This window comes from Python bivittatus, unplaced genomic scaffold (assembly GCF_059951505.1).
Source record: "Python bivittatus isolate LINGU-HERP-01145 unplaced genomic scaffold, Pbiv_v1 ctg000850_np1212, whole genome shotgun sequence".
NCBI classification, from domain to species: domain Eukaryota; kingdom Metazoa; phylum Chordata; class Lepidosauria; order Squamata; family Pythonidae; genus Python; species Python bivittatus.
Genome location: NW_028277112.1, coordinates 38,035,141 through 38,061,069, shown reverse-complemented (window position 1 = coordinate 38,061,069; position 25,929 = coordinate 38,035,141). Strand labels below are relative to the sequence as shown.

General features: G+C 36.1%; 1 protein-coding gene across 4 annotated transcripts in view; it reads left to right on the top strand.

Moving 5' to 3' along the window:
- VPS13A (vacuolar protein sorting 13 homolog A) overlaps positions 1 to 25,929 on the top strand; it is a 160,455-nt gene that overhangs the window by 108,289 nt on the left and 26,237 nt on the right. For 3 of the 4 annotated variants that reach the window (XM_088130428.1, XM_088130429.1, XM_088130430.1), the window contains exons 47-63: positions 2,575 to 2,872; positions 3,923 to 4,318; positions 4,999 to 5,103; positions 7,302 to 7,448; positions 8,572 to 8,700; positions 9,617 to 9,750; positions 10,253 to 10,382; positions 13,647 to 13,879; positions 15,786 to 15,939; positions 18,961 to 19,107; positions 19,469 to 19,550; positions 20,295 to 20,364; positions 20,770 to 20,878; positions 21,491 to 21,604; positions 22,548 to 22,693; positions 22,788 to 22,869; positions 25,736 to 25,849. In XM_088130428.1, coding sequence (XP_087986554.1) covers positions 2,575 to 2,872; positions 3,923 to 4,318; positions 4,999 to 5,103; positions 7,302 to 7,448; positions 8,572 to 8,700; positions 9,617 to 9,750; positions 10,253 to 10,382; positions 13,647 to 13,879; positions 15,786 to 15,939; positions 18,961 to 19,107; positions 19,469 to 19,550; positions 20,295 to 20,364; positions 20,770 to 20,878; positions 21,491 to 21,604; positions 22,548 to 22,693; positions 22,788 to 22,869; positions 25,736 to 25,849 — 2,590 coding nt within the window. Of the gene's footprint in view, positions 1 to 2,574; positions 2,873 to 3,922; positions 4,319 to 4,998; positions 5,104 to 7,301; positions 7,449 to 8,571; positions 8,701 to 9,616; positions 9,751 to 10,252; positions 10,383 to 13,646; positions 13,880 to 15,785; positions 15,940 to 18,960; positions 19,108 to 19,468; positions 19,551 to 20,294; positions 20,365 to 20,769; positions 20,879 to 21,490; positions 21,605 to 22,547; positions 22,694 to 22,787; positions 22,870 to 25,735; positions 25,850 to 25,929 lie in introns of those variants that run through there. The other variant, XR_015793885.1, reaches the window with a different exon arrangement.

Below are 25,929 nucleotides of genomic sequence, written 5' to 3'. Positions count from 1 at the left end.
TTAGATAGCATCACTGAAGCAATGAGCATGAAACTGAGCAAACTCAGGGAGGCAGTGAAGGACAGGAAGGCCTGGCGCAATATGGTTCATGGGGTCACGAAGAGTCGGACACGACTTAACGACTAAACAACAAAACATTGGATTGAAAGTTTATCTTGTACTCTTTATGTTTCATTGAAATTTTGTATTTTTTCCAACTGCATCATTATTAAATGGCTTCATAATCTCAGGACTGTTTCCTTTTTAATATTTTCCTTTCTTCTTTATTCTTTAATATTGCTGTTTAACATTTCCCAGTTATTTATTGATCTTTAGAAATGAAAACTCCTTCAGAAAATATAATACTTATTGATGAAGACACATATGCAAAAAATTTTAGAATAGTTTTTATTAAAAAGTTTTACATATATAATAAGTACATTAAAAGAAAAAGATATAGTAAATGTGAAAGAGAAAAGAAAGGAAAAAAGACAAAGAAAAAAGGAGATAGCAAAAGAAAAAATAGATGAACAGAAAACATGAAAAGAAATATAATGAAATGGTTTCCGATCTTCTCGGCAGTTATACATACAATTATAATTACACCTCTCTCTCTAAGATTATATCATAATTCCCTTCCTTCTATAATCTATTCTTTCTAATCATCAAAACCATAAGTCACAAAATTATTTTCTTTTTTACACAAAAAGTCTATAAGAGGTTTCAGTCATTGATGAATGTCAATAATGACCTTTCTCTAATTAAACAAGTCAGTTTGGCCATCTCAGCAAGTTCTGTCAGTTTCACCAACCATTCCTCCTTGGTGGGTAGCACTGAATCTTTCCATCTTTGTACATATAATAGTCTCGCTGCAGTAATCATATATTGAAATAATCTTCCATGACCCTTTTCTAATTGTGTATCCATCAGTCCTAAAAGGAAAAGTTCAGGCTTCGTTTGAATATTGATCTTTAAAATCCTCTGTATAAATGTGTATTTGAATCCAGTATTTTTTTTTAGCAATTTTTACATGTCCACCAAGCCATAGATAAAGTCACACAGTCTGGCTCAAATTATCCTTTTCTTCTTCTTATGTAGAATCCACCAATTATCTACTTTCCTTAACAATAAACAGTCAACATTCCCACAAAGGTCCGGTCTGTTTGTCTAGTTAATTTTACTATTTTCAAAGGCACTTTCATCAAAGAAAAAAATTATTATTCTGTTTTCTAAAATTACAGTCCCCTTTATCCATTTAAAATTTTCTTAAATCACAATCCTGTTAAGTTTTTTGGTTTTAAGTCAAAATCCTTTAAGAGAGCTTTTTTTTTTCTCTTCTTAATTCCAAAAAGGAGACTCACCGAGTGTCTTTATTCTTTCCTGCTGGTCAAGATTTCTCTTAAGTTATAATTTAAATATATCCAAAAAGTGAGGCTTTTGTGTCAAGTGTCCATGGCTGCACAGCAGTTTTGAGTGTGATGGTAATCTCTTGGTTCCCAAGCTGCTCAACCCACAATCAGTCACAAGAAACTCAATTCCTGCGGTCTCCTTGTGAGAAGGAGCTATCCAGAGCACAAGTGGGTGATCTTTTGATCTCTTCTTCTCCTGAGAGAATTTCATCAGCCAGAACTCGCTGCCTGACTGCCAATCCTCGCTGCGGTGCTATCCCTGCTCACAGAAATGTTTGCAAGGACATCTAACCCATCACAGGTTCTCACCTGGAAACCTTCAAAAATTAATACTATAAGTCAGAGGATATCAAGTGTGGCCAGATAAATAATTATTTTCACAATTTTTAAAATTCTGGTTTTATATCCATTTCTGAGTTTTGATATTTGGTGGTATTTACACTGAAAACGTAATGTTAAGGCATCTGAGTCATCAAGAGTACAGTTGTTCATTAACGTGACTTCAGTATTAAGATTCTGTTGCTTCACTTCTGTAATAAGTCATTCTTTCTATAAATCCTGCCTCAGTCCTCAAAAGGAAATGACCTTTGTTGCATTGCTGGAGTTCTCTGAGCCTCCTTTCTGGACTGGTGACTTTTTAGCCCATTAACTTAACACATCCCCCTACTCTGCATCACCCAGCAGTGAACCAACCTACGCAAACAAAAGCCACCTCCTAAATAACCAAATAAATAAAAACCAACTACAATTCAACAATCACAAGAAAAGAACAACACCTTCCCACTGAGCCATTCCATTATCACTACCAACACCACTGATCACACAGTAATCAATTCACAGATAAGAGAGAACCACCTTACCAACAACTGAATACTCTCCCAACTGATTTCTTGCAAGACAACATCTATCCACAGGACTGTCCCATCCAAGCTTGCACAAAGCAGGCAAAATAGAAAGATAACCCCTGTCAACCAAGTCATGCACTGATATTACCTAACAGGGCAACAAAAGACCTGCAGTCCAAAATGGTTAAATTGATAATATAGTTTAGTGCTGTTTGTTTAATATTACTTGTGTTGCTTCTAATTGTATTTTGTTCTAGTTTGATTTGTCTAAATCTGGATAGTGGTACTGAATGTTCTTAATAGAATAAGAAAATAAGGATAATTATTGTGCTTATTCACAGATCATTACTGTTTTTTCGACCAGTAATTGATGAAAATGAAACTTCTGGAGAATATGAATCCAGTGAAGGAGTTAGCTTTGATGAAATGGTGAAGAATTTCGACAAATTGTTACAGAAGAAATGCCGGTCTTTAAAATCACCTAATCACCCACTTATTATCAACATTGTTCCAATGCAAGATACTTTGATATCTTCAACATGTACAGATGATCAATGGGATTTACCATATGTTGTTCATTTGTGGCCTTCTGTTATTCTCCGCAATCTTCTTCCTTATCAGATTGCATATTCTTTAGAGGTAGTATTTTTTTTTTCTTAAATCCACTTTCCCTTAGTAAGGATCTTATAGTCTAGAACATATCCTCAGCGTTACTCAATAAATGACACCAAAATCCCTCAAAATATGCTTGGCTGTGTTCAGAATTCAGTTGTTGTCATATGTGAATATTAAATACATATGGAAGAAATGCTCTTGAGTTTCTGTGTTTTTCAGTTAGTCTTGCTGATTAAACAGTTTTAATCTTATATTTAGTAATTGTTAGCTGTTCTGCTATTTGACGAGGTTTTTTTTTAGATCACAAGGATAAATATATGGTATCTTTCTCAATTGTAATTATATGTTAGAAATAAGTTGCCCTGATATAATAAAAGTGCAAGTAGGTAAATACTTAGTCAGCTTGGTAGGGTTTGAAAGAATTCTACATGCTGCCCAATTAAATATGTAGCTTTATTTCAAAAGCTTCCAAAGTTATTTTCCAAAGTAATTTCTTTTCATTATGTAAAAGTGTGCAAACTTCAAGTTTGAAATGCTTTCATCTTGTAACTTCCTGTTTAACCTTAGAAAAGCTATTTTGAGTTCAAAAAGGGCTATTCTGACATCAGCAGAAGTGTCTCAGTGCATTTCTGACATTTCTGGAAGTAACTTCAGTTTGGAATGCTCCTAGTAAAGTAAGAACGGCAATATAACCCTTCCAGTAGGATCAGAGCAGCCTGTTTCAAATTTGAAACAGTGTTTTGAAATCAAAATGTTTCTAATTCAAAGCATTTCAAATCTTCTACAAGCATAGAATTGCAAAAATAATTTAGAGGGCAGCAACAAGCTAGAGTTGATATCGAAGAAACCCATATAATATGTGGGAAAATACGTGTTTTTCAATAATAGAATTGTTTACAATTTCCCATTTATTTTATATTTATTATTTATTAACAGAATTGCCTAAAAAATAACAGAAGGGTAATTATTTCAGATGTCATATTGCAATGCAAACAGGTTTCTATTTCATACTGTGAAATTGTTAATGAATTAATTAGTGTATTGATTATATGTTTTGGAACTTTTTTTCCATAGGGATATAGTACCACATACAATACTCTAGAAGATGGATGTTCTGCTCAGATTCATAATGCGCTACTGGATCAGAGCAAGCTGGAATTACATTTACTTAATTATCTTGATAAAGATTGGACTACTGAGTACTACATCCAATCAAATCAGCAAGAAATTAGTTTCATCACATTTTCATGCATTAGTGACCTGGATAGGTCAGATTTGGATATAGCTATGCACGTAACGTATGCCACTGGACAAGTGATTATAGCAATTCACAGTCCCTATTGGATGGTGAATAAGACTGGTCGAATGTTGCAGTACAAAGCCGATGGTATTCACCGCAAACATCCACCTGACTACAAGTTGCCACTTCTCTTTTCTTTCCAACCTAAACACTTTTACCATGATAATAAGGTATTGATTTCAGTCTCATAAAATCAAGTTTATTTCTTATCATACTTAGTTTTTCAGTGCTTTGAATCTTGGATCTACAAAAAATAATATATGCTACAAGCCGGTATTAATGATCATTATATCCTAATAAATTGTTATGTTTAAGACTCAGGAACAAGTTTTTTTTTTTTTAAACATGGCACTGAAAAAATATGGCTAATAAAGAGCATCAATAAGTAATGCATATTATCGCTATTGTGTAATACTTCAAGTAGAAAAACATTTATTGTGCATTATATGTTATGTAACTTTGAAACTTTCATGGAACTGTTATTCTATAGGATAGACAGTTATCATAGTCATTATTGCCATTTTTAAACCGCCAAAAGAGGGAGTCTTCAGGGATCCTAAAATTTGCTGGAGTATAAGAAAAGAAGACAAAGGAACAGTCCCCTTGCTCTTGAAATAGCCTAATAAAGACGGAAAGTATTCAGCACCCAAAAAGTGTTGTTATAGCTAGCAGATGAATTGGAGTATGCTCAAAGAATGCATGGCTGGTTAGCTAAAATGTGGAAATGAAGCACTTCAGTCATACAGCATTTTACAGATTTCCTTTTTTTAAGTAAAAATACTAACCATTTTTCTATTTTTCTTTAATTCTGTTCATAATAAAGGTTGAATAACAAGTTTTCTCTGTATAGGTTCAACTCATGGTGACAGACAGTGAACTTTCTGATCATTTTTCCTTGGATACAGTTGGGAGTCATGGCTTTGTAAAGTGTAAGAGCCCCAAAAAGGAATACCGAGTAAGCTGATTTATCATACCTTTCTTGCAGCTATAGTTCTCTGCATGTCTACTTTAATTTAACAAGGCTGACTTCCAAATAAGTTTCCAGAGCATTCCAGTTTTTGACTGTATTCAGACCAGCCCACCCCCTGCATTTCATTTCAGTTTTGTTCTTCATTATTTCAAAATTTCAAACAAATGGCTTCAGATTGGAAATAAAAAAAGAACATCCTTTAAAGCTGATTGATAGAAATTACTGTTTTAATTACTATCCAAACAATTGTAGGCATACTTTGAAAAAAGATTGTAGAAAATTACTCCTGTAACTCTCAAAAAATACTGGATGGGCTTAGCACTTGCTTCACTTCAGTTCCTAGGACAAGTGCACAAGTCACTTAACTCTTAGTCTAGACCTGGTCACAAAATTTAATAGCAATTAAAATTATTATTTCAAAACAGCTTTTAGAAATGTCAGCAAACTTATTGCTGATCACTATCCTGCTCCTATGTGGAGAAAATTTAGATCAACCCCATTGCTAAAGGTAAGCATCACAGCTTAGCATATTTTACATGCTGAAGATATCAGATTTAATTCATACAGTATACAGATAGGGTTGAGCTTAAGCAAAATGTGCCTGAATCTAGAGAAAGCTGTTGTCAGTCTATACTATACAGTTGCAAGAAAAAGTATATGAACCTTTTGGAATTTCATGGTGTTCTGCATTAATTTGTCATAAAATGTGATCTGACCGTCATCTAAGTCAAGAGTATTGACAAATATAATGTGCCTAAAATAATAACACAAAAACAATTCTGATCCTTCATGTCTTTATTGAACACACTCATTCAACATTCAAAATGCTAGTGGAAAAAGTAAGTGAACCCTTGGAATCAATAACTGGTTGACACCCCCCCCCGGCAGCAATAACCTCAGCTGGGCTCTTCCTGTAGCTGTGGATCAGAGCTGCACATTGTTCAGGAGGGATTTTAGCCCATTCTTCCTGGCAGAACTGCTTTAGCTCTGTCATATTCTTTGGACGTCTCATGTGTATGGCTCTCTTCAAGTCATTCCATAGCATCTCTATTGGGTTGAGTACTGGGCTCTGACTTGGCCACTCCAAAAGGCGGATTTTGTTTTTCTGAAGCCATTCTGTTGTGGACTTGCTCCGGTGTTTTGGGTCATTGTCCTGTTGCATCACCCAACTTCTACAGAGTTTCAGCTGACGTACAGACATTCTCACATTATCCTGAAGAATTTTTTGATACACTTGGGAATTCATCTTCCCCTCAATGACTGGAAGCTGGCCAGGCCCTGATACAGCAAAGCAGGCCCAAATCATGATATTTCCTCCAGCATGCTTCAAATCTTTGGCTGTCACGCGGGGTTGTTTCTTTACTTCATTGATGAGTCTTTGTTGTGCTCTTGGGGTCATTTTGACTGGGCACTCACTTCTTGGTAGAGTAGCCACAGTCCCAAAGTGCCTCCTTTTGTAGATCATTTGCCTAACTGTAGACTGGTGAATTTCTAAGGTCTTTGAAATCACTTTGTAACCCTTTCCAGCTTTATGTAAATCAACAATTCTTGATCATAGATCCTCTGAAAGCTCTTTTTGGTGAAGCATGGCTCACATAAGCGTATTCTTCTTGTGCAGAGCAAACTCAAAAAGTTTGAGTGGTTTTTATCAGTCAACGTAGCTCTAGTCCACACCTCCAAACTCATTTTCTTAACAAGACTCCAGGTATGCTAACACCTGACTCCAGTTAGCTTTTTTGAGGTCAACTCAAGGGTTCACGTACTTTTTCCACTAGCACTATGAGGTTTTTATGGTTGTTCTCAATAAAGACATGAGGGATCAGAATTGTTTTTGTGTTACTATTTTAGGCACATTATATTTGTCAATACTCTTGACTTAGATGACGGTCAGGTCACATTTTATGACAAATTAATGCAGAACACCATGAAATTCCAAAAGGTTCACATACTTTTTCTTGCAACTGTAGATAATACTGAACTTGGTAACTGATATATAGGTATAATATATCTCTGGAAGTGGTATATCACATGGTATTTATTGCAGAATTTTCATGGTTCTGAGGGATACAGAGTGAATTGCATCTTACTTTTTTTGCAGAAATGTTAGCTTATTTAAGGAAAAAATAAGGAAATTATTAACAGTAATGAAATTGATTCACACTAAAGAATTTTGTGTTTTTCAGGTTGGTGTCACTATACATAATAGTAGTTTTAATATCACTAGAATAGTGACTTTCACACCTTTTTTAATGATCACAAATAGAAGTACCCATGCTTTAGAAGTAGCTGAAGAAGGCAATGAAAATTGGATACCAATACTTTTCCAGCAGGTAAGCTTTTAAAGATCTACCTGTATTCGTGTACCCATAGTAAACAGTCTAACTTCACAAATTATACATGAATTGTTCCTTTGCATTCCATTAGCTTTTCTGTTAATAATTATTTACTGGTTTTACCTTATTTTATATTACAATATAAAAGACTTGGCTTATATGCAATGTGAAGAGCCTGTTTGGTACCGTGGTTAAGGGACCAGGCTACAAACCAGGAAGTCTGCTGGGTGACCTTGGCCCAGTCATTCTCTCTCAGCCCTAGGAAGGAGGCAATGGCAAACCACTTCCAAAATGTTGTCAAGAAAACTGCAGGAACTAATCCAGGCAGTTGCCAAGACTCAACAATAACTCAAAGGCACAAAATAAAATAATAAAATAAAATATGCAATATTCACCAATATCCTAGGTTTTTTTAAAGGGCTGTTTTGAAACAAAATGTCCACAATACTGTATATGTCTTTTTCCCTACACTTTAAAAATTGCCTAATGTCAGATTATTGAATGTTTGTTGCCTCAAAATCTCATAGGATGAGATGAAAATTGACAGTAACTATTAAAGTCACTAACTATTCTTATAATAACTTGGCTATTTTATAACTGTGGTTAAAAGAGAGACTGTCAGAAAAAGTGAAATTACTGCTAAGCAAGAATGCAAACTGCCCAAAGTTAATTCCACAGTGAAATTTTGCATATAACTTTGACTTAATCAAATCTGGGCTTTCCCAGTTAACATATTCCTTTGTACAACAAGGCAATACAGTTATTATTTTAGTTTTCTTCTAATTTTGTGCTACCATGTACTAAAAATCACAGTTAGAATTCTATATATTTTTGTAAATTGTAACGTAAGTGAATTATATTCCTACAAGGATTTTTTGTACTTTTACTAGTATGTATTTTCTTATAAAGAACAGATTCATACAAATTTCTAAAGGTGAAATTTATTAGATTATTAAAATTTTTGTTGTTGTGCTATATACCAGTATTCAGTGATGTTTAATAATTGGCTTTCAGGATGTTGTATGTAACTTTATATTCAAGTAAAGAGGAAGTATTGTTTCTTGACAGCTACAGTTCCATGATATGTTTTCTTTACAAATGCATTTCATTCTTATTTCAGTGTACTCCATATTGGCCTGAGAATAATGAAAGCAAGTTACAGGTTAGAGTAAAAGATTCTGATATTCCACCAAAAATTATACAACTTGATAAACAAGAAAATTGTTTACTACTTCACTTAGATAACAAGGTGAGTATATAAAGATAAATGAGAAAAGACTGACAAATTGCCTGCAATTCTGGCTCCCAACCTTTTAAACAGTTAAATAATAATCTGGAATGATGATGCCACAATTTCAGTGTGATGGGTAGAGCTGATATTTTTCCCTTTGTGATGGTTTTGAGAAGGGCATTTTAAACTGTTCCTTCTTCCTATGCTTATCCACAACAAATGACCAAATTTCTATGACTAAAATTTGGTGATATTGCTGCCAATGTTTAAGTGTGTAGTCTAAGGGTGCTGAAGGCAATGTGTGTCCTGTGGGTCATTGGTTGTCCACCTGTGCCATAACAAGTTCCAAACTAACTCGGAGTTCCTCTTCCCTTACCTTTTTAAGACTTTAAAGAGAGTCTGATATATTTGTTATAAAGGTTTAGTATAATATTAAAGAGGTTGTTTTAAATTTTATGGATGTACATTATTCTCCAAATATTCTTTTGTTCCATTTGGTAAGATTTCATAAGCTTAAGGTAAAATGAATACACTTGTTTAATTTGAAACCATGTTGAAACAAATGAGTATTTTTAAACCTTTAAAATATGCCATCGTCAATTGAACTTCTGCAGTTAATGCAGTTATTTATGATGATAAGTAAGATCAGAAATGGGCAATTTTTGCATGTTTCATCTTCCTGCCTGACCTGTAAAGTTGGAATGAATAGGCCTAAAATATGTTGTTAGGTTTTGGCATTTTGGAAGGGTTTCGGAACATGTAACCCTTTCCATATTTTAAAATCATAGTAGTAATTGGTCATTTTGCTATCAGTTTTGGATCAGAAACATTGGGATTCTTGAGGCTCACAAAGTAAGTGTTGGTGGGCTGCAGGATGGTCCCTCAGTTACATGAATGAATAGTCAATGTAACATATTCTTTACATATCTGCTAGCTTGGCGGTATGGTTGTGGATATTACGCTAGCTGAACATTCAACAACAATTACATTTTCTAATTACCATGATGGTGCAGCCCCATTCCTGATAATTAATCATACCAAAGAAGAAGTAATTGAATATGGACAAAGGTATGTATGCAATATTTTATTCATATACTGTTGAAGATAAATATCATAAATTTTGGCACTGTATGAATAGTGATTATGTATTATTAACACATTCTTGTTAATAGTTAATCCTTATCAATGGTGTTTCTAGCGCAATTGGTAAACTAGTCTATCCTGTTTACTGGTTATTGTTGTTTGACTGCTGAACAAAAATGAGAGAAAAGTTCTTCAAATAAAAGGAAAACTCTGTAATCTGTCTCCACCCCTGCCACTTCATGTATCCAGAATTTGAAACAGCAGAGTTACAGTGAAATATAAACATCTGAGAAATTTATCTGTTATTAAGTCTACCTATATATATTAAGCTTCTATCATTTAATTTTAAAAACTCAATCTGAACATTCCTATATAGCCAAGGGAATGTTTAATTTGAGTTTTCAGTTTTCATTTGCTTTGGGAGGGAAATAAGTTTCATGAGGGTGTGTTTTGCATTGAAATCTACATTTTCCTATTTTTGTTGCAGCTCTCTCTGTGTAATGGAAGAAACTTTAGAACCAAATAAAGCAGTATTGTATACATGGGCTGATCCTATAGGGTCTAGAAGATTGAAATGGAAATGTGGAAAGAGCAGTGAAGAAATAACTCAGAAAGATGTATGTATAATGTTTCAAATCAGTATGATACCTAACAATCAAAGAATTTATTTTTTTGAGGGAGGGAATGTTTAGAATACAGTTGAGATCAATACAGTCAGCAGCAAATATCCATGAAATGGGGAGGGGGGGATAATGGAAATCTAGGATTGGATAAATTGAATAATGTACTGTAGCAGTAAAGTAGAATTAGAGCTATTTTGTCTTAGAAGACTTAGACTTTAGCTAATAGATGACTTAAGTTGGTAGCTGAGACCCTATCTACTTTTGATGACTTTTTGTGGCTTTATTTGGATAAGAGTATCTAATTTGTGCCATTGTCCAGACTCGTTTTTCTTCTCCCTATTAAGAGGTTGTTTATTTTAAGCAGTGAGAATCTTACATAAATCCCTTCATTTTAGTTTAAATAATTAATAACAGACTCTCCTGTAAATTAGAACATTAGATTGGTCCACCCCTGGCGACTAATGGACCCAGACGGGTTCCAGAGGGAGCTGGGGGCTGTTCCTGTTGGTCTGCTGCACAGCCCATCTGAAGCCTTGATTCCTGCCTGGAGTAAAAGGGCAGCTGAGGCTTTGGATCAGATAGTGCTGATGCGACCTCTACCCTCCCATGGATCCCATCACTCCTGTCACTCCCTGTGGTTTACAGAGGAGCTGAGGGAGATGAAACCAGAGAAGAGATGTCTAGAGCATTGCTAGCGCTCATCTAAGGACGAACTCAACCAAACACGGGTTAGAGCTGCTATTAAGGCCTACTAAGTGGCAGTAAGGTCGGCAAAGTGACAGCACTCCTCCGCCCTTATTGCATCTGCAGATTGCCACCTGCAGCCCTGTTTCAGGTGATATGGGTCCTCTTACAGGGGGCCCGGACAATCTTTTGCAGTGTTGTGCGGAGGAATTTGCTCAGCATCTGTCGGATAAAATCGCTCGGATTCATTCACAGTTGAACGCTGGCTTTGCTGCAGATCTGTGGGAGATGCCTAGGGTGGAATCTTGCCCAGTTATCTGGGAATGGTTTGAACCAGTTGGATCTGATGAAGTGGACAAGGTCCTTAGGACTGTGAACTCAGCCACCTGCTCTCTAGATCCGTGACCCTCCTGGCTTGTGAAAGCAGCCCGGAGTGTGTCATGTGGGTGGATTCTGGCAACGGTGAACTTTTCTTTGAGTGAGGGGATTGTTCCTGCACCTCTAAAGGAGGCTTTGGTTTACCCCCTCCTCAAGAAGCCATCGCTGGACCCCACGATACTGGACAACTTTCATCCAGTATCCAACCTCCCCTTTTTGGGGAAGGTGATTGAGAAGGTGGTTGTGCAGCAGCTTCAGAGGACCTTGGATGAAGTGGATTATCTGGATCCTTTTCAGTCAGGGTTCAGACCTGGGTATGGTACAGAAACAGCATTGGTTGCATTTTTGGATGATCTCTGGTGTGGGTAGGATGGTGGTTGTGCGTCCATCCTTGCCTTACTTGACCTCTTGGCAGCTTTCGATACCATCGACCATGGTATCCTTCTGGACTGACTTGGAAAATTGGTGGGCAGCATGGTATTGTGCTGGTTTGCCTCCTTTCTCCAGGTTTGGTTCCAATCAGTGGTGATTGGGGAGGAGAGATTCCACCTCCTCCCCCTACTATGTGGGGTGCCGCAGGGGTCAGTGCTCTCACCTCTCCTGTTTAACATCTACATGAGACGGCTGGGTGAGCTCATCCGTTGCCATGGGGTGAGGTATCATAAGTATGCTGATGATACTCAATTGTACATCTCTGCCCTAGAAACTTAAGCAAAGCTGTGGGTGTCCTATCTTGGTGTCTGGAGGCTGTGAGGATCTGGATGGGGAACAACAGGCTTCAACTGAACCCTGGCAAGACTGAATGGCTTTGTGTTTCAAGCCACTCTGGTTCTTGGGTTTTACCATCTTTGTTACTGGATGGGGTCGCGCTGCCCCAATAGACCCTGTGCGCAATCTGGGGGTCCTCCTGGACTCTCGACTCCTGCTTAAAGAGCAGGTGGCAGTCGTGACTAGGAGGGCCTTCGCACAACATACTGTGCACCAGTTGTGCTCATTCCTAGATCAGAGGGACCTACTCATGGTCAGTCCTGCCCCGGTCACCTCCCAGTTAGACTACTGCAATGTGCTCTACATGGAGCTGCCCTTGAAGAGTATCTGGAAACTTCAGCTGGTGCAAAATGCAGCAGTGCGAGCAGTCATGTGTGTTTCTAGTAGAACACACGTTTCACTCCTGCTTTGTGAGCTGCATTTGTTACCAGTTTGTTTCTGGGTCCAATTCAAGGTGCTGGTGTTGATCTTTAAAGCCCTTCATGGCATGGGGCCAGGCTATCTGAGGGACCGCCTCTCCCTGATTTCATCTGCCTGTCCTACCAGATACAGCAGAGAGGGCATGTTACCGGTTCCATCGCCTAGGGAGATACATTTGGCAGGCCCAGGTGGCGGGCCTTTTCTGCTGTGGCACCTGGGCTGTGGGATCTTCTTCCTGTGAGATGAGGCTGGCCTCATCATTGTTGACCTTCCGGAGGTCCCTTAAGACTTGGTTATGTCGGCAGGCCTAGGGACTCCAAGGGACAGGGGAATTAGTGAGATGGCTCCCTTATTTTTAACTTCCTTTTATTCTCTGTTTTATTTTGTTGTATATATTTTTAATGTATTTGACTGTTTTTAGCTTTGTTGTATGCCACCCAGAGTTGCCTGTGGTGAGATGGGTGGCTATGTCAATTGATTTAATAAATAAATAAGCAAACAAACAAGCATTCTCAGAATGCTGTAGGTCCAGAATAAACTTTTCTTGGATTATCCTGGGTTTGTTTGGGCGCTGTGTATATGAGCATGGAGAAAGCAGTATATTTTTACTGGTCTATTTTACTGCCATGATTTAATTATGTATATATCTGTATGTACATGTATACATGTATGCACACATAAGCACACATATACATATGGATATACATACATACACACACCAAGTTTCCAGAAAACTCATGAAAGTAGTATATGACAAACAATGTAGAAAAGAATTGATATTTAAAATATTTAAACAATCTTAAAACAGCATTTTAAATCTCTGAACAGCTAAATAGCTTCTTTATAATCACTCCCGAGGTTGGAGAGCCTGCTGCAGGAATACCCCATGCACACTTTTAACCATGGTCCAGTTGGAGTTTTGTATGTTAGCAAAATTGAAAGTAAGAACTTTCTGAGCAATGCTGTTTTGAAGAAAGACTGATAATGAATATTTATCTTTCATTTTAGGACTTGATGAAACCAATTCAAGTGGGAACCAAGCACATTTATATAGTTTCATTTTTTGAAGGTTTGCAGCGTATAATCCTATTCACTGAAGATGAAAAGGTTTTCAAAATGACATATGAAAGTGAAAAAGTGGAATTAGCAGAACAAGAAATCATTGTATCTTTACAAGATGTTGGAATTTCTTTAGTAAATAACTATTTAAAGCAGGAAATAGTTTACATTGGAATCACAAGGTAACAATATCTAATATATTCCATTTACCCATTTGCATTTGAAATAATTAAAAGGGACTCTTTCTTAATATTAGTAATGTATTGTTGTTGTTTAGTCGTTAAGTCGTGTCCGACTCTTCGTGACCCCATGAACCATATTGCGCCAGGCCTTCCTGTCCTTCACTGCCTCCCTGAGTTTGCTCAGTTTCATGCTCATTGCTTCAGTGATGCTATCTAACCATCTCATCCTCTGCCGTCCTCTTCTCCTTTTGCCTTCAATCTTTCCCAGCATCAGGGTCTTCTCCAAAGAGATCTCTTCGCATTAGGTGACCAAAATATCTGAGCTTGAGCTTCATTATCGATCCTTCCAATGAGCAATCAGGGTTGATTTCCTTTAAGATTGACTGGTTTGACCTCCTAGCAGTCCAGGGGACTCTCAAGAGTCTTCTCCAGCACCACAGTTCAAAGGCATCAATTCTTCGGCGCTCGGCCTTTTTTATGGTCCAGCTCTCACAGCCATACATTACTACTGGAAAAACCATAGCTTTGACTATGCGGATCTTTGTCGGCAAGGTGACGTCTCTGCTTTTTAATATGCTATCTAGGCTTGCCATAGCTTTCCTCCCAAGGAGCAAGCGTCTTTTAATTTCATGGCTGCAGTCTCCGTCTGCGGTGATCTTGGAGCCCAAATAAATGAAGTCTGTTACTGCTTCCATTTCTACCCCTTCTATTTGCCAGGAATTGATGGATCCAGATGCCATGATCTTAGTTTTTTTAATGTTGAGTTTCAAGCCAGCTTTTGCACTCTCCTCTTTCACCCTCATCAAGAGGCTCTTTAGTTCTTCTTCACTTTCTGCCATTAGGGTGGTATCGTCCGCATATCTGAGGTTGTTGATGATTCTCCCTGCAATCTTAATTCCGGCTTGTGATTCTTCCAGCCTGGCATTTCTCATGATGTACTCTGCATATAGGTTAAATAAGCAGGGTGACAGTATACAGCCTTGTCGTACACCTTTCCCTATTTTGAACCAATCAGTTGTTCCATGACCGGTTCTAACTGTTGCTTCTTGGCCCGCATACAGATTTCTCAGGAGACAGGTAAGGTGGTCTGGTATTCCCATCTCTTTAAGAATTTGCCACAGTTTGTTGTGATCCACACAATCAAAGGCTTTTGCATAGTCAATGAAGCAGAAGTAGATATTTTTCTGGAACTCTCGTGCTTTCTCCATGATCCAGCGAATGTTGGCGATTTGATCTCTAGTTCCTCTGCCTCTTCGAAACCCAGCTTGTACATCCGGTAGTTCTTGGTTCATGTATTGCTGAAGCCTAGCTTGTAGGATTTTGAGCATAACCTTGCTATATGTATACTGTATAGTAAATTATAGTTTGATGTTGTAAGTTACATTCAACTCTAGAAGTGAGCATAGTGTGTAGAAACCATTTAACTCCTTCTGTAACCTGGAATCCCTTTTCAAATGTTGAAATGATGGCAGGATTCTATCCTCTGAATAAAACTATGGACAAACAATTTAACTTTGCCATCAGATGCTACTTTTATTTTGTTAGGGGCAGATAATGATAATTTATTGGCACGGTTATAGACATCAGCTATGCTAAGTTTAAAGTTAATACTTCACAGAGTATGTCATTTATAAGCCATAAGTAATTGAGGATTATGATGGTTGTATCTCTCTACTACAGTATCCTTTTAATAAGTACGTTCAAGCCTTGGTTATAGAATAATTTGTTATGTTTCCAGAAAGCTTTAATGAAAAATTTTTTAAAAAATGCTGTGCTTTTGGAATTGAAGATGTTTTTATTTTCCAGGAGTTAGTAAATCTAACGATTTAATGAAGTGTTATTGCTTGTCACACTTTTACAATTTGATAAATAATATTTTTAATTTTTTTTAAAATTTACTTGCAAGTTCTGATGTAATTTGGGAGACAAAACCCAAGAAAAAGTCAAGATGGAGGCCACTGAGTGTGAAGCAAACTGACAAGCTGGAGAAAGAATTTATTGAATACTGTGGTAACTCACCTACAGAAAATAAAGTAGTGGAACTTGATGATAATGTTCCGGTAACACTGAAGGCTTTTTTTTTTTTTAATCTGTTTAAAATTCAGTTCCAGTATAAAATGTAATGTAATTATACTTTTGCTTATGCTTATACTAGGTTCCTTCAAGCATTTGCACACATTTTTCCTTTTCTCATGCTAGTATTATGTCATGCATGTCATTTGTTCCATAGCAGAGGCTTGGTAAGTTTCATTTGATAAAATGATGGCTTATAACTGTTTCTTGCTGCCTGGGAGAGAAAATGAAAATGTATTACTGTGATCCCAGTCCCTTATCCTCATCTGTTGTAGTTTTCCTTTGTGGTCTCAGAACAACATTCAAAATTTCTGGAAGTAGACAAAAGTTTATGGAGGGAAATGTCTCTGTAACTTTATGAAAACTGAAAGGGGCATAAATTCCATTTTTCTGCTCAGTATCCTCTGGGAAAATATTTTTGTTTTTCCTGAAGAGCATGAGTTAACCCTCTGTTTTCCTTACGTCGTTTTTCATCATTCTCCTCTAAGTGCGGGAATGAATAGAGTGTTATGTTGTATCTTGGCTGTTTTTAATTATCAAATCCTATCTTGAAATCCACTAAGATAGTATGGATTATAAATATTTCAATTAATAACTGTTTTATTTTAATTCAATTATGTTGTAGTTTGGCAACATAATTTTGCTTCTTCCTGTGCCTGTGGTACGCTGGGCAACTTTTTGGAAATAGTCTGTTAGTGTCAAGTCTTAAAGGGAAGGCCCAGAAAAGAATCTGGAATAACTCTGGGAAGAAAACCTGAGTATTTTAGGCCATATACTCACAGCCTCTTTGCCCCAGCACAAAGCTGTCCCACTAATCATTTCCCTCAACACATTCTCAGTCAGTCCCTGTATTTCATTGTCATCTGGCAACTTGAAGTCACTTTAGGTGCTCTGTACTGGACATGTTGTTAATGGTGTATGCAGGAGGTGGTTTGAGGTAACACAGTTGGGAGTGGTGATCTGCTTGGCTCTAATTATTCTAGCAGGTCTGCTGTGGCACCACCCTTTTCCATCTTATCCCTGGGCTTGGTGCCAGTTCTGCAGTGCCTGGCTTGCGTAACCACTTTTTTTTAAATGGGTGGTTGACCTGCAGCCTAGAGTTAGTGAAGCTGTAAAATTAACAGTCCTCTCCCAGTTTAACACATGTAATTGAAAGTGTAATTGAAAATACTGAGCTCTTGTAATTTTTAAGCTTTATGGTGGGAAATTCCCTTCCCAGTGGCCACGACTCTCAGGGGAATCCTGGATCCTCATTTCCTCTCCTCCAGTTAAGTTGTTAGGGTAATTTGCAGAATCACTCTGATTCTCCTGAGCAAAACGCTTTGGTCAGATTGAGCTGCCTAAGAATCTGAACACTGTCTAGAATAGCACTTTTCAACAGCCTGTCATACACATGTTTAGAAGGCTTCTGGGAGCACTATTTCCTAATACAATCAGTTGCTGGGAGGGAAAAAGTTTTTTCTTTCTTTCTCCCAGTCATCCTGCTTATGATTTATGCTTTTCAACTTGACCAGATCATCCTTTTTCCAATGGTTCAAGAGCAGAAAGCAGTACTCTGTAGCATAATCACTGAGGAAATAATTCCCTGTTCCAGTATCCTGGTGCAGATCCCTGTGATACGATGCATTTATTTCTATGCATACAGTGCAATACTTGGGGATGGAAACAGAGGTGACCTTTGCTGTAGAAGAAACCAAAATGTTTTTTCTGAAATGGCAATGGAACTCTTATATGAAAGAAAACAGGTTTTTGATTATTTGTGAATCTTCAAAAAATCAGTTCCTGTTTTCATAAATTACATAGGGTCATGTATTTCACTTTCTTGACACTCTTAAGATTCTGTGACAATGCAGTGAAGAATTTCTTAGCATCTTTTTGGTGCCTTAATATCTGCATTTTGGCAAAACTTAAATCCTTTATGGAATTGCCTTTTAATCATACCACTTTGGTTTCCATATACAGAGATTCTGGTATCAATTAACATTGTTCCTTTACCTGTCTGAGAATATGTATCATCTAACACTGTTTCCTTGGTACATTCTAGCTAATGATGAACTCCCAGGCTAAGCATCTTATCACAGCAACTTCCTCATGCATCTTCATTTATCCTGTGATTCTCCACAGTTATAAATTAATTTTCTCAAACATTCACAGTCAGAAAGGTCTTTAAAAAAATCTTCTTTGGATTGGGACTGTTCAGGTGATAAGCAATAAAATAGCCCCCATATAAACAAGCCAGTACATAAATAATCATTAAATATTCTCCTGAGTATCTCACTTGAATTGTGTGACTCATGCATACCCGCTGTCCTTGCTCCTATTTTGCTACATTTGGTTGGCAGTGACAACAATTTGATGATTATATCAAGCGCTACATATGTGACTCCCATGAACAGAGCTTGTGCACTGAACAGTCCATGCTTATTCCACCCATCAGTCACTTGCCAAAAATTTTCATCGTCACTAAGAAATAGCACTGACCTCTTCAGTATTGTTCCTTCTATCTGAAGAACCTATTTTTTCTTCCTTTAAATTCATATGGTAGATATCTCTACTTTTTATCTTGTTGACGCCTATACTGTTTTGCAAGATGGTGTGGGAAGAAGCACTGCTAAACTCAGTGACTAAATTTTAAACATGAGACAGGATTGTAGCCAGGATCTTATATGCCCCAGTCTCTGGATCTCTGCTTCCTCTCAGCCTAATATATATTTTATTACTAGTGAAGGTGAAATCCCATTGAATTTAATTGGAGTTACTTCTGAGTAAACCTGCAGAAGTTTGAGCTGCTAGTATTTTTTAAAAAGTGATGAGCATAGTCCAGATAAAGTTTAAAACATTGCACTTTCGATTGCATAGAGTTGAAAGGCTAAGCATATTAAACATCACTTAGAAATATATGGAATTTAACAGTGCTTAATTTTAGTTGAGTTATGCTGTGATCCTTGATTTTAAAGATTAATTTTAAAAATTAATTAAAATTTGGAAACTTTTTTTTCTAACGACAGGTCTGTTTGACTCCTACTGGTAATGACATGAAAATACTACAGCCATATGAAGTTCCTGTGAGAAGAAGCTTTTTGCCAGCTTTAAAAGTACAGTATAGTACCTCTGAACATCAGTCTTCTTTCAGAGTTCAAATCTATAGGATACAGGTATATTGAATTACCCACAATGCATGGTCAAGAACTGTTAGATAATGGAAAATCATCTAAAGCATGTACAGTTTTAAACACCATTTCCTGTTACTTGTTTTAATAATATCAGCATTATCCTGTACTTAAATAATGTATGGAAATTCAAATTTTAAAATGAACTTTTATTTAGTGGACAAACCAATAGGAGATGATTAGCTGCTGACGTCTGTAGATTAAGTGTTTTGTTTGGGGAGTCCTGAATTTCAAATTTGTGAAGGTAGCATAATTGTAAACTAGGACATAGCAATTTATATAATATGAAAGCATTTGCAAATAGCATCTAACCTGCAACATATTGTCCTGTCATTGCCCCTATCAGATACAAAATCAGATTCCTGGAGCCATATTTCCTTTTGTGTTCTATCCTATTAAGCCTCCCAAGTCCGTCTCATTGGATTCAGGTTTGTTTGTTTTTTATAATAACTTTATTAAATTTTTTATAAAAGAACAGTAAAAACTAACAAGAACTAATATTAAGAAGAAGAAGAAAGAGATTAGGAAAAAAGAATACTAAGGATCAAAAGTGCAGGTAAAAAAGAAAAAAAAGACAAAAGAAAAAAAGTTGGACTTCTGACTCTTCTTGAAACAGATATAAGTAACAGTACACATCAAACTCTTGCTCTAAATTTACAACATAACTTCCATTATTTCTATTAACCCATATTATTTCTAATCATCAAATCCATACAACATAATTTCATTGTTTTCTGTTTCCCGCCACAAGTCCAAAAAAGGTTTCCAGTTAGCATTAAAATTACACAACGTCTTATCTCCAATCAAAGCCGTCAATTTTGCCATCTCAGCCAACTCCATCAGCTTCACCATCCATTCTTCCATTATAGGCAATATCTTATCTTTCCACCTCTATGTATATAAAATCCTTGATGCTGTTATCGTATATAACAACAAAGTTCCATAATTCTTTTCCAACAAATATGCAGTGAGCCTGGAACATATGTAATTACAAATTGCAAATCTCTTTATATTTATGTTTCGTAACAACTTGGTTCCTTGATTTGTTCAACTCTTTCATTGCATTCTTTGCAAATGATATCAATTATATGCATTACCCTTTGCATATTAAAATAAATTATATTCCTCCATGAGTGTATATTTTCATCTATGTTTGTTTGAAATTTTCATAGAACCCAAGCCGTTTACTGATGTCAGTATTGTGATGAGAACTGCAGGACATTCTCAGATATCACGCATAAAGTAAGTATATATTCTTTTTCCAGTCTTAACTTGGAGATGCAGTTATAACTTACTCCATTTGAAATTATTGGAATTTATTCCTGAGTGAACATGCATAGGATTGCACTGCAGTCTTTTAGCTTTGAAATGAGAAACTTGTTTAGTTGGAAATAAATCTTATTGTAATCACTGATTTTTTTTCTTTTGAGTAAACATGGTTAGAGTAAGAGTACTAGAATTAATATGTTATATTTGCTGCTTCTAGTATTATTTTTATACACACTAAACATAAATGCATATAGTACTGTTACATGAATTGTTTGGTTACCTGTCCACTGAGGCTTTTTCTTCCAGTCTTGGTGTTGAAACAGTTGCACACTAATAGTTACGTATTTCTACTGTTTAATGGTTTAAACATCTTTGCAGGTATTTTAAAGTTCTAATTCAAGAGATGGATCTCCGATTAGATCTTGGTTTCCTTTATGCGCTGTCCGATTTCTTTATACTTGTTGATGAACTGCCCAAAGGCCAAGAGGTATGAACTCCTATAGGATAGGATATATTTTAAGTAATGCAACAACAAACCATAACATAACCCAGTCCTTTCTTTTTTAATCACCTGAATACTGCATATCAACTGCTACATAAAAGTGAATATGGAATAATTTTTTCTGAATCCATATATCCTGACAGGTTGGTCTAAAACGGTTGATTACCTTTCTGTACCTAGGACCAATATTTTAAACCATGGCTAGGATTTCACATCTTTTTGTATTTTTTTTCCTCTCTCTCTGTTACGTTTTTCTAATTGGAAGATGTTAAACTTCTTTAAAAGTTTCCACATTATTTTAACTTTTCTCTGAAAAATGGTGGAAAATCTTAGCAGTTCTTACCAAAATTCAGAGGTGTGCAGTTTCAAAGAGGTTGATGGGTAGCATGCAACCTTTGATGTCGGACTTGCCCACCCCAATCTAATGAATGAAAATACCTTGATATCATCAAGTATAACATGAGTTATTGTTCAACATGTCATCAGTTTGAAAATTTATTTAAATCTAACCAAACGTAGACCTTAAGATATATTTACTATATCACTAATTAATCACTAAGCTTTAAGAATGATTATCTGTTGTCAATTTTTTCACAGGTTGAACTTTTTAAAAAGGATGTAGAATCTGCACAGGAAGAATTAAAGAATGCAGTGTCAACTGATACATCACAAATCAGTTTATATGAATATTTTCATATCTCTCCAATCAAGGTAGCCATCATTGTAACATTTGCTTGTTTAAATAGACACAGCTAGCAATGGGTATTATGAGTGAAACGAAACCCTATCAGTGTATCTAATCCAAAGAGGAGATTTCTGTAAAATTCTGCCATTTTAGTAAGCTCTGATACTCTTAGGGAAAAAAGTGGCAGGACCAGTTTTACTAAGATCTACAGGTTATGAATGTAAAAACAAGAACATAGATTTCAGCAGGAGCAGAATGATGCAGCCTACCACAATGAATACTTAATTCAACAAATAATAGCCGTCAGATAATAGCCGACAAAATTGAGTAGCATCAATCATTTTCCGCATTAAAAAATTACAAAAAAATTGGGGGGAAAGATACATCCAACAATTAAGGGTTTTTGTTGTTTTTTTGAAAATTATGTACAAAAGAAGTATAAGTTTAGTTGCATTCTTTAAGGGATTGCTGCGCCCACAACTGTTTATACAGGTGGTCCCTGTTTTAGCTACCACAATTGGGACCAGCAAATTGGTCATTAAGCAAAGCAGTTGCTAAGTGAAACTGTGACTGTGCTTACGATCTTACTTCAGCTTTCCTTTGCTTTACAGACCTGGAAAGGTTGTAAATGCTAGGACTGGTTGCAAAGTTACTTTTTCATCACTTTCATAACTGCAAATGGTCTCTAAAAAAGGCAGTAGTTAAACAAGAGCTACCTGTATTGCAGAACAATGCAAATGATAACAGAGGTTGATTTTCCAATTTTTAAAAAAATACTGCAAAAGCAGTTATCAGTTGACAAAATAGATGGTTATCTGTAACACTGGCATGGATTGTGCAGGTGCAATATAGTTATAGCTATTGACAGATTATCAGTAATTCTCACAGCAACAAAAACATCTTTAAGAATTAGGAAATTATTTAAGGGTTTAAGAGTCTTCCAACTCCTTTTATTGTTTTTCCTTTCAGTTGCATTTAAGCTTTTCACTCAGTACTGGTGGAGAAGAGAGCAATAGGGATGAGAAACACAAGGAACTGATTCCAGTCCAGTCCTTAAACCTCTTGTTAAAGAGCATTGGGGCCACACTCACAGATGTGCAGGATGTTGTTCTTAAGTATGTGGATTATATTAATACAATGGATTTTAATTAGAATAGTGCTTACACTTTATTTTATTTTTCATTTATATATGTAATTTGCCTATTTTAGGTTGGCCTTCTTTGAACTGAACTATCACTTCTGTACTACCCAACAACTGCAGTGGGCAGTTATCATGCATTATTCAAAGCAGGTTAGTATAAGCCAATATGAATTAACCATATGAGCATTTTTCCATGTTGCTGAAATGCTACACTGATTAGCTAGGCAGAAGCAAAAAATCTATAAAACAATGATCCAGTTGTCTTTTTTTTCTTTACTTTCTTTTTTAATAAAATATTTTAATAGAATAGAAGGAAAAAAGTAACAAAAATAAAAGTAATACAACAATAAGAAAAAATATTTAAGAGCTTCTCAGATACGTGTGGGCTTGTGTGTGTGTGTGTGTGTGTGTGAGAGAGAGAGCGAGAGAGAAGTTTACACAACCATCACTCCAGTCTTCTTAACTAGAGGTTAATTAGATTTTGGAATAATCTAAGCTAGAAATGTTGCTGGAAAGGTTAAAGCTCAGTATGAGTTGAGAATGGAAAATGGTAATAGCAAGGAGTTTTTCAAATGTATTCAGATAAATGAAAGAAAAAATATTCACTAACAGATAAAAAATGAAAGACAAAACGGTTCAACTCGTAATATGAAGGAATATGTTCCAGTAGGCCATTCTGAAGACCCAACTGAAGGGGAGGATTATACCTTAAGGTTGATAGAAACACAGTCATTAAATACTTGTTTATCTGAAATCAATTTGAAATTCAAGGGCCCGAAGTATTTCATCCTAGGTAGTGAAGGAACTTTTTTCCTTTCTAAAGATGGGAACAGCATTTACCCTTACCCATTCTTTACAGTTTATCAGATAACACATAAGTTTGGTCAGACCATCAGCAAGTTCCTTCAAAATTCTAGGGAGCAGTTCATTTGGCCCTGGAGATTTTCATTTTTTAAAAAAGGTTGCTCCCTCAGTACCTTCCATTCCTGTGGTTCAGGAATCAAACACATTATTTTACCAGAGAGACTCTTTAAACAGGTATTTTCTTATTCTTTTTCAAACATCTTCATTTATCTTTTTCTTTGGTTGTGTCCATAAGCTTCAACTGATTCTTTGAAAACAGATATCTTTATTTTGAAATCCACCTTTGCTTTGCATCTCAAACAGCAGTCCCTCAAAACTAAAGAAGAAGTTTTAGGAGTTAAGAAATCTGCCCAGAGTCAGAATATAGATGGAAGCACAAGGTTTTACCAAAATGGCAGGCACCAGTCAGCCTCACAGCAGCATCTTCAGCCTTCTTCTGTCTTTGGCAGAGCCAGGCAAAAGCATCTACAGGATCACAATGACAAAACAAGCATTGTGTTACAAGCTCCACCTCTTTCATACACCATATGCGAGGTCATGAAGCATGTACAAAATAATTAACGCCTACATCACAACAGTGCAAAGCTTATTTCATAATTTCTCTCTCACATGCACTCTCACACTCTGGATGCCTCTGCTTCCCATATTCAGGATTTTGCAAGCTCCAGATACTGTGTTCTGCTAACTGGATAGCAGATTATTATACAAATGAAGACATGTTCTCAACAGACCACTAGGTGGTAATAGAAGACAACATACTCTCTCAAAATTCACTATGTGGCAGTAAACAGCACAAGGTTTTTCTTCTTGTAAGATCTGCAACTGGAATTTATCTGCCAATTCATGCAATTCCCAGCCTAGTTTCAAGCTAGCTTGAATACTAAATATTTTTAACATAGGGACCACTATAAATTATATCTCATTTGTGCTATATCTTTTTAATTCTCAGTTTCTGTTTATATTGAGAGAAGAAGAAAATGAAAGTCTAGATACTGTTATAGTCTAAGATCTTTGAGTTTTAATGTATGCTAAATTTGCATATATATTATTGAAGTCTATGGAAAATCTGACTGCCAGATACTATGACCTTGTGTAGAATTCTTTGTAATCAGATAAAATTCCCATAAGAAGTAACTTTGCCACCTGCGTCATTAGATATAACTGTCTTCCAATGTGTCTTGTCATAGGAATATAAATCATACAGAAATAGATTTAGAATCATCTATTCATTTACTAGGGCTTCTTTGTTGCTTCAGTGAAGAACAGTTCCTTTCAGAGAGGAATCCTAAGCTTCCGAACTTTTCCAGAATGGATTTCTATCCAGATTCTTTCCATATTAGCTCTATAACCAGAATCTTGGTTTATTGTCAGGAAAGGATATGTCACTTTTTCCAGAGTGACACAATCCCAAAGAGAAATAGGAAATAATTACAATCTTTCAGAAGCAGCACTTGGTAGGTGGCCCCTTTGAAAACCTAGGTTGCCTTCTTTCCTTGACCTAGAGTGTCAGACACTACCTTACATAAAAGCCATGAAATTTCAGCCCTGGCAGTCAAGGATTCCACAATCTTTTCTGCCTATCTGCCTGCCCATCCATCCTACTTAAACCATGGCATCTCTCTGGAAAATGAAGAACTTGCCAAAGTTATACCGAAACTGTACAGAACCTCCCCATAGTTTTCTTGCCTCTGTTCTGCCTTTTCAAGTATGCATATAATAGTGATGGACTTTATCTGTACACAATGACAGAATATTGTTTTTAAATGTTCAGAAACATAGAAAACTTACAACAAAAATATTATCTAAAAATATTTTTTTAAAGAAAAATGCTCTTTCAGGAATTTAGCTCTCTAGCTAATATGTGTGTTAATCATTGTTCATTCATTGGCTAAAATTACTGAAAAGCAAGAAATTGCTTTTCTTACAGAAGAGTATTTGTCTTCTGTAAGGGCCGGAAATTAGCCATTTCTGTTTGTCCACAGTATTGGAATCCTTTTTACTAATGGAAATCCAGAGGGGCATGTTTAGTTTAAATTTCATGCATTTAAAACATTCATCATATCAGTACATTTACAGAAAAGAGTAAATGCTGATTGTTCCGAATTAGCTACTATTAAGAACTATTTTTCATAAAAACTTATTTTTATTTCAGGCTATTAAACAAATGTACGTTCTTGTTCTTGGTCTGGATGTTTTGGGCAATCCGTTTGGATTCATAAGAGATTTATCTGAAGGAGTTGAAGCATTATTTTATGAGCCTTATCAGGTATGTTTATTATCTATACAAGGACTTGCTGTATTTGCCTGTAAATGCTTGCTTGAATTTTACACATCCACTTTACATGA